The 12,963-nt window shown below is 34.7% G+C and overlaps 1 protein-coding gene across 14 annotated transcripts in view; it reads right to left on the bottom strand.

The window, feature by feature from the left end:
* Nucleotides 1–12,963, bottom strand: part of SETD2 (SET domain containing 2, histone lysine methyltransferase) — a 145,663-nt gene that overhangs the window by 72,265 nt on the left and 60,435 nt on the right. For 13 of the 14 annotated variants that reach the window (XM_077129503.1, XM_077129511.1, XM_077129512.1 and 10 more), the window contains 4 exons: nt 12,832–12,958; nt 7,180–7,314; nt 6,257–6,376; nt 4,680–5,342 (listed from right to left, as the gene is read on the bottom strand). In XM_077129503.1, coding sequence (XP_076985618.1) covers nt 4,680–5,342; nt 6,257–6,376; nt 7,180–7,314; nt 12,832–12,958 — 1,045 coding nt within the window. Of the gene's footprint in view, nt 1–1,929; nt 2,098–4,679; nt 5,343–6,256; nt 6,377–7,179; nt 7,315–12,831; nt 12,959–12,963 lie in introns of all 14 variants that reach the window. The other variant, XR_013162787.1, reaches the window with a different exon arrangement.

The following is a 12,963-nucleotide window of genomic DNA, read 5'->3' as shown; positions in this document are numbered from 1 at the left end:
AGGTAATATACTATCTTTAATTTGCCAGTTTTGACAAGCATATTACATGAGAGAATACCATTGTTTTTAGGAAATACACACTAAAATATTAAGTAGTACCATATCTGCAACTTACTCTCACAAAGTTCAAAAGAAAGTAAGAAATAATGATAAAGCAAATTTGGTAAAATGTTAACAATTAAGGAATCTGGATGAAGGATTTACAGGAACATTTTATATTATTCTTTCAATTTTTCTGTAAGTATGAAATTACTTCAGAATTAAATTATGAAGGAAAATGTATATATTCTTATTATGGTTAGATACAAGACTAGATTATACCACCTACATCCGTACTAAAAAATTTCTCTAACCAACTTGATCATGGTCCTAGGGGAAGTACTACATTCCTTAAACATGTCTTCTAGCCTAATGATTCTATAATGTATATACTCTGCCACTTTCAGATAGTCTCACAAACAAATCACTTAAAATTTATTTTCCTAAACAAAGTCAAATTTTTTTTGTTTTAAACTAACTTCATGGACAACAGAAACATGATCATTATATTTTTAGGGGAAAAGAATTAAGAGTTTACCCAAGAGAGTAAAGGAAATTTCTTCATCTAAAACCAGAATGTTTGTAACAGCCAGTTCTACTTAATCATTTAGATCAGGTGCTGGCAAACTTTTTCTGTAAAGGACAAGATAGTAAATATTTTAGGTTTTGTGGGCCATCCAGTCTCTGCTGCAAATATTCTACTCTGTTGTTGTACTGCGAAAACAGCCAAAGACAATATGTAAATGAATGAGCATGGCTGCTGCAATAACTCTGTATTTACAAAAATAGGCAGTGGGTGAGACTGGACGACTCCTGATTTAGATGAATGTGGTAATCCAATAATAATGAAAAGAACCACTAGTAAGTTTTAGAGCATTTTACCTTTTACCAAGTGAGATACTCATTATAAAAAGGTACTTCAATGAGGCAGTACCTAAAACTATAACCTTTGAGGGTAATTCTGAATTTTAAAAAAAAAGATAAGTAACAGTCTTTCTACTATCTCGAAATTTATCATAGAAATCCAGGGCACCTAATTTCACTTTGAAATGTTTCAAAACAGGTTTCACAAAAAGTATTAGTGACTGAAATTCTATGACTCAATTTTTCAGATGGGTAACTGTTCTATTTCAACTTTATGTTAAGGCTTAGATTTCTAGGGAAATAAGTTTGTTGGATTAATGATAATGTCTTGGGATAAAGATGAAATAAGAGAAGAATAAAAGTAGTCATAGTCATTGAGAAGAGCTCAATTTATCATACAAGGAATGTTATCCCTCAATCATCTAATTCAGGTACAAATGAAACTACCCACACTTAATTATAAGAAGAGATCACAACCTTCTAATCTAAGTGTTCACAAGAGAGGCTCTGGAATCACAAACCAGCACAACCTGTTGTTTTTAACTGCAATTGAAATTGCCAAATTTACAGGAACCTTACCTCCTCTTCTTATGGTCCAAAGGAATGAAGATTTTCAAGTTGAGTTATAATGAATAACCACTTATAACCCACTGTTCTGCCTCATGAAGTCTGGAGGATATTTTCAGCATGAGGGGTGATGTACAATTCTTTTTGCAAACAGAAATAAATGCACATATCCCTGCTGAAAATGTAGCCCAGTAAATTTACATGTGAATATGAATACATGCTCATGTGTGACTATGTGCTAGATGGTGTTTCTTGTTGGGATCTATTTTAGAAATCAAAATGTGCATGCCTTGGGGAGCCAGGGCAGTGCTCCTATGTATATAGGTATAGAAAAAGTAGCTCACTTAATCCTTTCTCGCCAGGAGTCGGGATTTTCCCAGAACGACATCCATTGTCGGCAATGGACGCACCAAAATAACGCCGGCGCCAGTGAATTAACCACCTCTGTCCTCTTTTCACCTATTATATTTTTCATGCATCATCCAGCTTCCCAACCATCTTCCTGTTTCTTCACAGAATGCACGCTAGGTTCTTGTTTTTCTTCAGCACGAAGTTGAAAATGGAGTTGAGAAAAGGAGACACATGGTCAGCTGGTGATGTTAACAAGCTCCTTGCTGCCCTGAGAAGCTAGATGGAAATGGTTCAAGTTACAAGGGGGATCATCATCGGATCTGGGAGGACAAAGAGTAATTCATGAAGCTTCATTCCCTTCCCTCCCACCCTCTCTCATTTACTGATGATTCTTATAGTCTGTCTTCACAGCAAAACCGAGATTAAGGAATCTAAAGCAACCCTTTTCCGTTCTTCACTCGAGTGAGTAGAAAAGCCAAGTAGAACATATGCCTAGCAATGTTACAGTGATTGCAGAAGATCAGGGAGACTTGGAGCAGCTAACATAACCACAACCTTTCACTAATTCTTTTTAGTATGATCTTGGAAATAAAGACCAGCAACTGGTACAGTACTAGCAATAGGTACTTAATAAAAGTTGGTTGAATAAGATTTTCTTTTCAGCCAAGGTCTGCTTGAACCCATAGGTGGAAGTCAGACAGAAGTAGTTAACTCTTTCAATGCCGGGATAGTATGGATAAACAGTAACCACATCAGGTTAATGTATTTCTCTGAAACATGTTCAAATTATGGGTTTCTCATTTCAAACTTCTAGCAAATGATATCTAAATTATCTTTTTAAAGTACAACCATAATCAGAGTTTTGAGATCAGAGCCATGGTCAATGTTAATTAGAATGATAGATGAATTAAGAACTCCAGCATCAATGGGTAAAAAAAGATCACAGTTCACAGTTAAGTAGGCATTTCTCAGGAATGTAGTTCTAGATGGATAATGATTCCAGAGTAAACTGAAGTATGAAGAAGAAAGGAGGATTTTATTTAGCAGTTTCCTTGATGCTAAGAATCAGGTTATACTAATACTACAAATAAAATTTTAAATTTCAAATCAAGAGCAACATCAAACTACATAGTACTGTGAAACTGCTTTGATCTTTCAGACAGGAGTGGGGAGGATAAGGGAAGAAATAATTTTGTGTGCCTTAAAGTATATGCCCAGAGTGTGAGTTTAAATTACCACAGGTATATCCAATTGGGTTAAGGATATCCCAGAAAATAAGTTATACTATTACAATTACAGAAACAAGCTATTGCATAAAGAAACAAAAATATATATATTTTTCTAAACTATAAAAAGAGACAAGTTTTTAAGAAATTATGATTACATCTTGGCAATTTTTTAAAATTATGTTAATCAGAGACATTTTTTCAACCAAAATGAACTACTGGGTTCTACAACTTCTCTCTCACTCTCTCTGCATCTATCTATCTCTCAAACTATGGTGATAAAGCCTTTTCTATGTCCACATGTGTACTCATCTCCATTGCCACCTTCCTTACTGAGCCATGCTCATAGTACAGGCCCTACCAACATCCTCCAAACACAAGAGGGCTTTCTACCAAGGACTCCTGTGCCCTCACAAAGCAGACCCAAGATTAAATAGAAGTCCACCATCTGACCATCCCAGCATTTCTTTCAATTAACTGTAATTCTAATTTCTGCAGTTCACACATTGTATCATAAATAGATGTATTATGAATCCTTCCTTCTATATTTATGGAAAGGTCAAATTTCATAAGGCTAAGTTTATGTTGAATTGTAAGTGATGAAAGGATAGCATGAGTAAGAACTCAAACAGGTAAACCAGAGCTGAAACCACACCATATTTAAAGAAGGGTCTCAACAGCAAAATAGGAATGCAGGAAATAAGCACAGTGCATAAACCGCCAACTACTGATTTTTTTCCATGTCAGTTCCTTTTGGATCAAATCTCAGGATCTAATGGGGTAAGCTTTGTGATCATAACTGGAATCAGGGAAAATCAGGTGTTCATCTTGCTGCAAAGAATTCTGGAGATCTAGGTGCTTTACTTCTAGAAGAAAGGATGGGCAGAAAAATAGAAGCAAGGAAGCAACCTGTTCCCACAGGGTCATCAAAAGCTGGAGCTCAAGTCTGGATCACTTACAATGGAAATGGAACCATCTCTCCTAGGCTCATCTTGTTACTCACTCCTGTGTTTATTACAGACTAAGAATGGGTTTGGAAATACCACAAAGCAAACCCTGTTCATCTTGCTACATTCTTTAACGAGAGATTATGTTTGTATTAGGCATAAGGGTTCCAGATCTGTTTCCTCTAGATAACATTAAGGAAGCAGAATATTTTCCAAAGAAATAGCCATTTAAAAGTAGGCCTACGTCAGGAATAATAATAGAATTGAATACCGACTAGGTCCATTATTTTAGGAGCTATGTTCCTGGAACAGAAATTTATTTTCAGTCCTTTTTTTATAAGAAGTTGTTAAATCACCTTGATTTTCCTTAAATTAACACTAATGATCATTTCCAGTACAAAATAGAACCATAAGCTTGTTTTTGTTTTGCTTTTAATGTGAAGAGCACCTAAATGACTAGTCATTGTTGTGATACACTTTTCTAAATGAGGAAAAGGGGTAATTTGTATATTAGTTCGGATGATATGACTCTTGCCAAGGTTCAAAGGATGTTTGATACATTTCTAATTAGCTGACATGAGAGAGATGGTTTTCCATTTTTCAGAAATACACATAAAAGCAGGTAATTCGACTGGGGTTCATAGAAATCTAAACCTGAGTAATTCAGGTTAAAAGGTTTTCTTACCTTTAGGTCTTTCCAACTGTCTAGGAGCTTAGTGGCCAAATCACTTATATCCACTGTTTTATCTGGCTGTTCCTGGCTCCTTTCGCTCTCTACATCAGACATACACTCCTCTTCATCTTGGGATGGTGTTTCCTCAGCAATAGGTTCTTCTAGCTTTGTGCCATTGCTCTCTTTGGGTTCTACTTCAGCATCAAGTTCTGGTTCAGCAGTGGGTAGCTTACTGTCCTCCATGGCAGTTTCACTATCAACTTTACATTCAGGCAGATGTCGTGTAAGTACCTGTTGTGGCTGCAACTCTTCCTCTTCTTCTATAGGGACATTTTCCAACTGCTCAAGGTCCTCTTTGCCATCCTTGCCTTCTAGCTCGCTGGTAGCATCAGAAATTGCACTATCCATGCTATTTTCACTTATAATTTTAAGTCTGCGAAACATGAGCTTCTTGGGGGTATCTGTGTCAGCTTCCGTACTCAGCTTGGTAGAAGGATCGGGTGTGTTGAGTGGTGTGTGAGCACGTGACGTATTCTCACTAGAGTACCCATCTCCTTCACTCAACTGAGGGACAGCAGTCTTGGTCTGAGACCAACGTTGAATAATTGGAAGTACTTTACTTTCCTCCAACATATTTTTAGTAGGAATGGGCAAGTGTTCCAACGTCTTTATAATCTGATTAAACATAATAACAACAACAAAATCATATCACTTTTTACAGTTGACTTTTCAAATCTCTTAACAGGACTCAGATTATTTGTGCAGGAGCAGAAATTAAGTTAAAATAAGACCTAAGTCCCTGTAAACAACACAGAATTTAAATGCCATTATTTTCCTTTATAAAGAAAAGAAAACTGTTTCAATAAGACTGACCAGTAAGAACAAAATGTGGGCCAAGTTACTACTCACATTACCCCTATGTAGTTCTATAGAAACCCCAAAGTTTCCCCGAGTCTCTTTATTGCCAAATTTACTGGGAGAAGGATGAAGGCAGGAACAATTACTCACCAATCCCATGTTTTTGCTTTTAAAAGTGTTTTATTAAACAGGTTTGGGATTATACTGGAAATTGATTTTAAAAACCATATATAATTCAAGTTAGAAAATACTGCTAATTCTAAGGGGAGGTATAAACATACTGACTCATTAGCAATGCTATCAATGAACCTTTAATTCTATCTTTCAAAACACTTAATCCTCAAAATATTCTTACTCTTGTCATCAGAATTCAGCCTTTTATCAACTTTTTTAGAACCCCAGAATTCAAGTCCTATATGGTATCCCATCTTTATTAAACTAGGGTTTTGGCATCAAACTGGATCCTTCACAAAACTATGATACCTTGCCCTTGTAATTTCCAGCCATGTAGTATCAACCTTAAAAAAAAATTCTATAGGGAAAAACATGGTGGAAAACCATGGCACAAACTCACTACTAGCCCAAACTACCTGGATGATTATATTATTTAATTAGGTCAATAGAGCTACTAAATTCTTAATCACTGATTATTATTACATGTCTGCAACCTTAAACAATCAATACAATGATTTTAGAATTTTAAGAAACAATGAGCTGAAATGTGGACTGACCTCTTCCTGAAGCTTCTGGTTACTTTCCCGGCCATCCCCTAGCTCTGCCATCCAAATCCACAGCAAAGATAATCCATGACGTTCCAAGAAGGACTTCAGGCAGGACTGTGAGTGTGTGTTCTTTCATGGGGTAAAGGAGACAGGATGCAGGATTTGCGGAGATGGGAGAAAGGGGCAATATCAGACAGAGAATTATAGAGGGCCCTCAGAATTTACTTATGTATTTTTAAAAAAACAACGAAGAAAGTCTGCTTTTCACTCACTCAATTAGAACTATACAACTAACAAATGTTTCAAAGCAACATACTATAATCTTTGTATGATATGTGAAATGCATCCAGTCAACCTGGACTTTGTTAAAGTGAAAAAGTATATAAATATTAACGGATCATTAACAATAAAATTGCATCTGATACTAAAAATAAAAACTCAAGAAATCTGTCTTTAAACCATTTTCTTTTCACTCTCCTTTTCAGTAGCTTAATCAAAGGCTTTTTTAAGATTTTTAAAAAATTGTTCATACTTATGTCCAATTTCTGTGGCATACTTAATAAATGGGAATAAATGACATTAAATATCCTTGCTTTGAGATCATATAGGAAAAATAACCTCGGCTTGCTAATAATCAGAAAATAATAGAAAAAATAATAATCACTCTATTAAGTGTGATGGTTTGCTGCTCAAAAAACCCCACAATGTTCTTTGGCTACAGAGAAAGCAAACCAGGTCTACTAACAGATTAAATGATGCTGAGTTCTTTAGCCATTTTTAAGAGTACAAACTTTTATTCATACCTATTTTTAAAAATAAGACGAACTTTTCTCACGAGAATTAATCCTTCTCCATTCATCACTCTAGGTAGCAGTTTAAATGTCCTCCCCCACATTCAGAAATAAAAAATTAATTAATATTAAAATGTTTACCTGTATGAGCTTGAGACAGGTAAGTTTCTGCTCCAAAGTCTCAATTCTAACCATTAACCGGGATAAGCTGAGCACCTGGTTTTTATCAGAGAGACCCTCACCATTTTCCATCAAAGCTTCCAGCTCTCCATCCACCTACCACAGCAAAGAAAAATACCTGGTTATAAAAAAAAAAACACTAACTTAAGAGTCAAACAACCTGAAAAGATGCTCTACCTCACCAGTAATCATGAAAATGTAGATTATGACCATACTGAGAAACCACGTTACACTGCCTATGTTGGGGAAGTTGGGAAGGTTGGGGGGGAGGGGATTCTAATAATATCAACTCTAAGGAAAGATGTGGAGCAAAAGGAAATTTTACACACTGTTGATGAAAGTATAAACTGGAATGATCAACTTGAAAAATATTTCATTCACTCATCAAATATTACCAAGCCTTTACTGTTGTCCAATACAATTCAAGGTGCTGGAGACAATGCAGTGAACCAAAACAGAGATAAATGTTCCTTTAAGGACATAAAGAACAAATTATATTATGGGAGAAGTCCTTCAGAAAAAATATAGTATTATCTTGAAAATTAAATATTTGTGTATCCTATGCCCAACAATTCCACTCCTAAGAATATATCCTACCAAAATTCCTACACAGGTATACTGGGAGAGTTCAACATTCATCAACCTTATAAACAAAATGTTGTGTTTAAAAAAAAAAAAAGCAAGTTCCAGACGGTTACGTACTGTATGAATACATTTTTACACATCTCAAAAACAAATTTTTTAAAGACATGATATCTGAAAAATTGATTTTAAAAAGGCAAAGGAGGGGGTACATGAGTGAAGTGTTTGCCTTCCGTGCAGGAGACTGGGGATCAATTCCCAGACCATGCACACACACATCCTGCCCCCCCGCCCCCCAAATAAAGGGCAAAGGAATAAGACACACAATTCAAAACAGTGGTAATTTCTAGGGGCTAGGGAAGAAGAAAGGAGAGAAAAGCTCAAAGGTGTAAGCAACATACTAGCTCTTATGATGAGTACATTTTCAAGGGTTTATTCTATAATTATGCTTTATAACATATACATTCTTACTATGTTTTAAACATTACATTTAAATAGCAGGGAAGATAATCAACCTACCAAAGGTCTGAGAACAGTTTCCAGCTCTTCTGTAACAGTTATAAGAGATATAAAGATGCCCTCACAGAACTTACTTTAAAGACATTAAATTATTTCACATGAAACAAAACAATGAAGCATTAATTGTAAATGTTAGTATTACATGCTTAATTGATATAGAATTTCTGTTTGGGGTGATGGAAAAGTTTTGTTATCGGGTGGCATTGACGGTAGCACAACGTTATGACTGTAATTAGTACCACTGAATTTTATCCATGAAAGTGGTTAAAATGGGAAATTCTAGGTCATATATAAGTTACCACAATACATATTTAAATATATATATATATTTAAGTATATATATACATATTTATATCCCCCCCCCAAAAAAAAATGTAGCTTAGAGGGTACCAGGGATTAGGGAGAGAGGGAAGTGGAGGCTACTGCTTAATGGATACAAAATTTCCTCCTGGAGTGATTGGTAATGGTTATATAACATTGTAAATATAATTAATATCACTGAGTTGTACACTTCAAAATATTTAAAATGAAAAACTTGTTATACATTTAAAATAAAAATTTTAAAAATAGAAAAAAAATGTTAGTGTTAAAAAATCTAAGAGGCCTACAGAAGGAAGGGAATGATTAGAAGGAGAGTCACTAGAAGTGAATTTACAGAAGTGGGATTAGAAATAAGTAAGATTAAAGACAAGAGGCGAAGATGAACAAAGTGGGAAAAGTTTGAGCAAAGGGGAATGGGAGATTAGATGACAGCACAAAGTTCAGTCCGGCTGGAGTAGATAAGTGTGGCGGGGAATTGAGAAAAATTTTATCAAATGGAAGGCTGCTGTCAGATTAGAAGACTTCAGATATAATATAAAAGAATCTGGTTTTGACATGACTAAGCAAAATAGCTCTATCACAGAATTTTGAACAGGGGAATACTTTGACCAAAGTGGAATTTGAAAATAATTACTTTGGCAATAATAGTTAGAAAGCAATCTGGACAGGACAGAAACTTAAACAGAGGAGATGTTAAAAAAAAAACCTAGCAGTAAATGAACTTGATATGAATGATGAAAGAATAAGTGGACAAAATCTAAAAAGAAAAGAACATAAGGAAATTTTCTGTTATTTAACTGGTTAACTATCCTCTCATAATTTAATTTTAGGCAAGACACTGAACATTTCTATTTTACATTATACTCCAAACTCACATACTGGAAACGAACAAAAATAAATGAGAAAATATGAATTGCCGCCTTAAGGCTCATTCTTTTTCATGTTCAATATCACTTAAGTTTTGAATATATTAAATATAAGACTAGAAAAGTTAATTTACAGCTAAAACCTTGATTCAAGATAGAATCTTTCTTTACAGATATTTTTCTTTCATATCCTTCATGTAAATTTTCTTGCACCCCAAATTATAGAAGATTAAAACAGGAAAAATCAACAGATTTAAAATTCCTATTTCCCCCCCAAATGCAACAGCCAGATATTTGCTTTTAACAAGAGTTTTGAGCTGAAAAATTCATTGGGCTAAGAGGAGTATTTCTTCTTAAAATTAGGAATGTAATGATTCTATAACTCAGAAACTCAGAGATAGATATAACTGTTACGTTACTTTTACTCATTCAATTAATAATCACTGAATGTATATTGTTAAATATAAGGCATTAGTATGATATTAAGATAGCAAGATTCTTACCTTAAAGAAATAAACAGTAAAAATACAGAAACTAAGTATAAATAACAAAATTTTGCAAACAAAACACAGTAGGGGAAGAATTTTTGAACATTCCTACTACAATTTTGCTAAAACTATTGTGTTGTACTACATATTATTTCCTAAAATAAGCTTGCCAATCCCAGTGGTTATATAACACAGCTTCCATAATTTTGGATACTCAAGTGGAACATTCAATCATGGGATTAATAATTTTTAGAATACTTAGAAAGAAGTAAGCGAGTTTGAAAACATAAAAAATAAATAGAAAAGATGTGAGAAGTGAAAAAAACAAAACTGAGTTTTATTCTGGTTGGTATGAAATTAGTACATACCCCAGAAAAAGTCCATGTTCTTTTAGTCCATTCCTGTGGGTACAGTATGGTGTGCAGGTGGGCCCTTTTGGTTGGGTTACTGCAACTGAGATGTGACCCAACCCATTAAAAGTGGGTCTTACCCTTTTACTGGAATCCTTTATGAGGATAAAAGACAGAAAAAGCCCAAAGAGTTCAGAGAGAGCTTAAGAGAGAGAGAAGCCCCAGAGATGCTAAAAGAGGACCCACAGAAACTCAAAGAGGAGTTCACTGGAAACCAGGAACTAAAAGCAATGAAACCTGGGAGCAAAGGAGTTGCAGATTCTGGCCATTTGCCTTGCTATCTGACAGAGGAATCCCACATGCCAGTAGCCTTTCTTCAGAGAAGGTATCATCCCGGTGATAACTTAATTCAGACATTTTAGCCTTAAAACTATTAATTTGTAAACTAATACGTCTCCATTGTAAAAGCCAATCCATTTCTGGTATGTTGTACTCCAGCAGCTTTAGCAACCAACACAGACTCCTTTCATTAATTTAAATTTATTAAATATATATATATTTAATAAACTTTCTTTCAAAAGGATTTGAGGTAACTGAAGTTAACATATGTGTATGTATAAACATATAATGTATATATATATATAATAACGATTAGGATATATTTTAATAAAGTATTGATAACTGAAAATATATACATATATGTACAATTCTATAACACAAAATTTATTCTGCTAAGTATTTAATCAGTCTAAGATATTAATTATTCCTTTTAATACTTTAACATTTTTGGCAAGGAACTATCTTTATGGGTGTAAACACCATTTTTAATAACACTTTATGATGAATTATAGCGTACATACAGAAAAGTATATAAACATTTAATAAACAAACAGGTGGGCAACACCTGTGTAACTAACATCCAGGTTAATAAAAAAAGAACACTGTTAGCATTAAGTATCCACATGTCTTCCTTCCTAGTTCTAAATCTACTCCCAGCCCTTCCTCTGCTCTTGAGATTATCTAGCCTAACTTTATAGGCAATATTTCCTTGACTTTCTTTGTAGAATTGCCACCTACATAGAAATTCCTAAATAACATAGATAAATTTTATTTTTTATTTTAATGGAAATGAATCAGTGGACAAAAATCCTTTGGTTTATGCTTCTTTCACTCAAAAAATGAGTAAAAAAAATAAATTGCATAAAAATACATGTATATTATACCATTTCTTATAAACATCTAAAACGCTACTCAAAAATAATCCAATATATTTTAAAATGCAGAAACAATGAATGTTATGAACATAGTTGCCTGAGAGGTAGTAAGGGATAGGATGGTTCTCTACAGTGTCTGCAGTGCAACATAAGGGTTAAGAGCAGAGATAAGAGTTAGACTGGAGCTCATTTCCATCACCTACTGGGTGACCTTGTAATCTTTCTGTCTCTTAACATTTCCATCTGTAAAAGAGAAAATCACTAAATCTAATGTATAAGATTATTGTTAAGAATTAAATGAATTATGTGTGATGTGTTTAGAAGAGTGCCTGGTACACAGTTACACTACATATGTGTTGCCTGCGGCTATCATTATCTGTATCATCTTAAAAGAGAGCTGAAGCAAATGCGACTTTTTTTTTTTTTTTTGCATGGGCAGGCACCGGGAATCAATGCCAGGAATGTCCAGGAATGAGCTAATTGCAAAAGAATCATAAGAGGATTTGACCAATACCCCTAGTCCTTCTCTAATCCTTCGATCAAGATTCAGAGGACTAGGGAAGGGCCCAGGAATATGCACTCTGTCAGAAGATTCTGAAGCAGCTGATTCATGGATTCAACTCTGAGAAACTCTGTTCTAATGAAGGGATTCTCAGAGAAAAAAAGGGGGGGGGGGGTGGTTTAAAAAATTGCACAAAGTTACTTGTCCCAACAGAGATTCCCTTAAGTAAATGAACAGCCCCTTCTCTCACAGTCCTAACTCAGGCAAGCAGAGAATAGAAAAAGGCAATCAACTACTGTTTTAATATACTAAATGGAAAGACCATCTGAGACAATTCCCTTTTTATTCTCAGGTTGCTTGTTACCTCTCAAAACTCACCTTATACTTCAAAAAGGGTTTTCAGGGATTTAAAAAGCACACCCAAAGTTTAGAGTCCCAAACAGAAGTCAAACCAAGATTGAAAGATAAGGAATGTAGATGAGATTTAATTGAGCTAACAGAGAGAAAAGATGAACATTGTTTTTGCACTTAGGAGTTTCACAGGCTCTGAAAAACTATAGCACAGGTGTTTTCAAGATGACTTCAATAGTTCTCTGTACTCAATTTTAATCTCTATGAACCTGAAATAAAAATGACATACTTTTTTTCTCAGTACTATTTCCTCTGATCTTGAATTTCTTCAGAAGTAACTTGATTTTTAAAACTTCAAAGAAGCTACCTCCCTTCTTAAAATGTATATTGTGAAAGCTGAAAGAACAATGTAACACTTACTGAATCCTTCTTACGGGATCGTTCCTTCTTCATTTTCCCTCCCGCTGCTCTGATGCTGACTCTGTTCTCTCCTCCCAGATAACCCCGGCAATTAGCCGACCCGCAGAAACATTTCTGAGCCTCTTTTCTGTT

Source organism: Tamandua tetradactyla, chromosome 15, assembly GCF_023851605.1.
Source record: "Tamandua tetradactyla isolate mTamTet1 chromosome 15, mTamTet1.pri, whole genome shotgun sequence".
NCBI lineage: Eukaryota > Metazoa > Chordata > Mammalia > Pilosa > Myrmecophagidae > Tamandua > Tamandua tetradactyla.
Note: the sequence above shows the minus strand (reverse complement) of the source record. Positions and strands in the feature narration are given on the sequence as shown.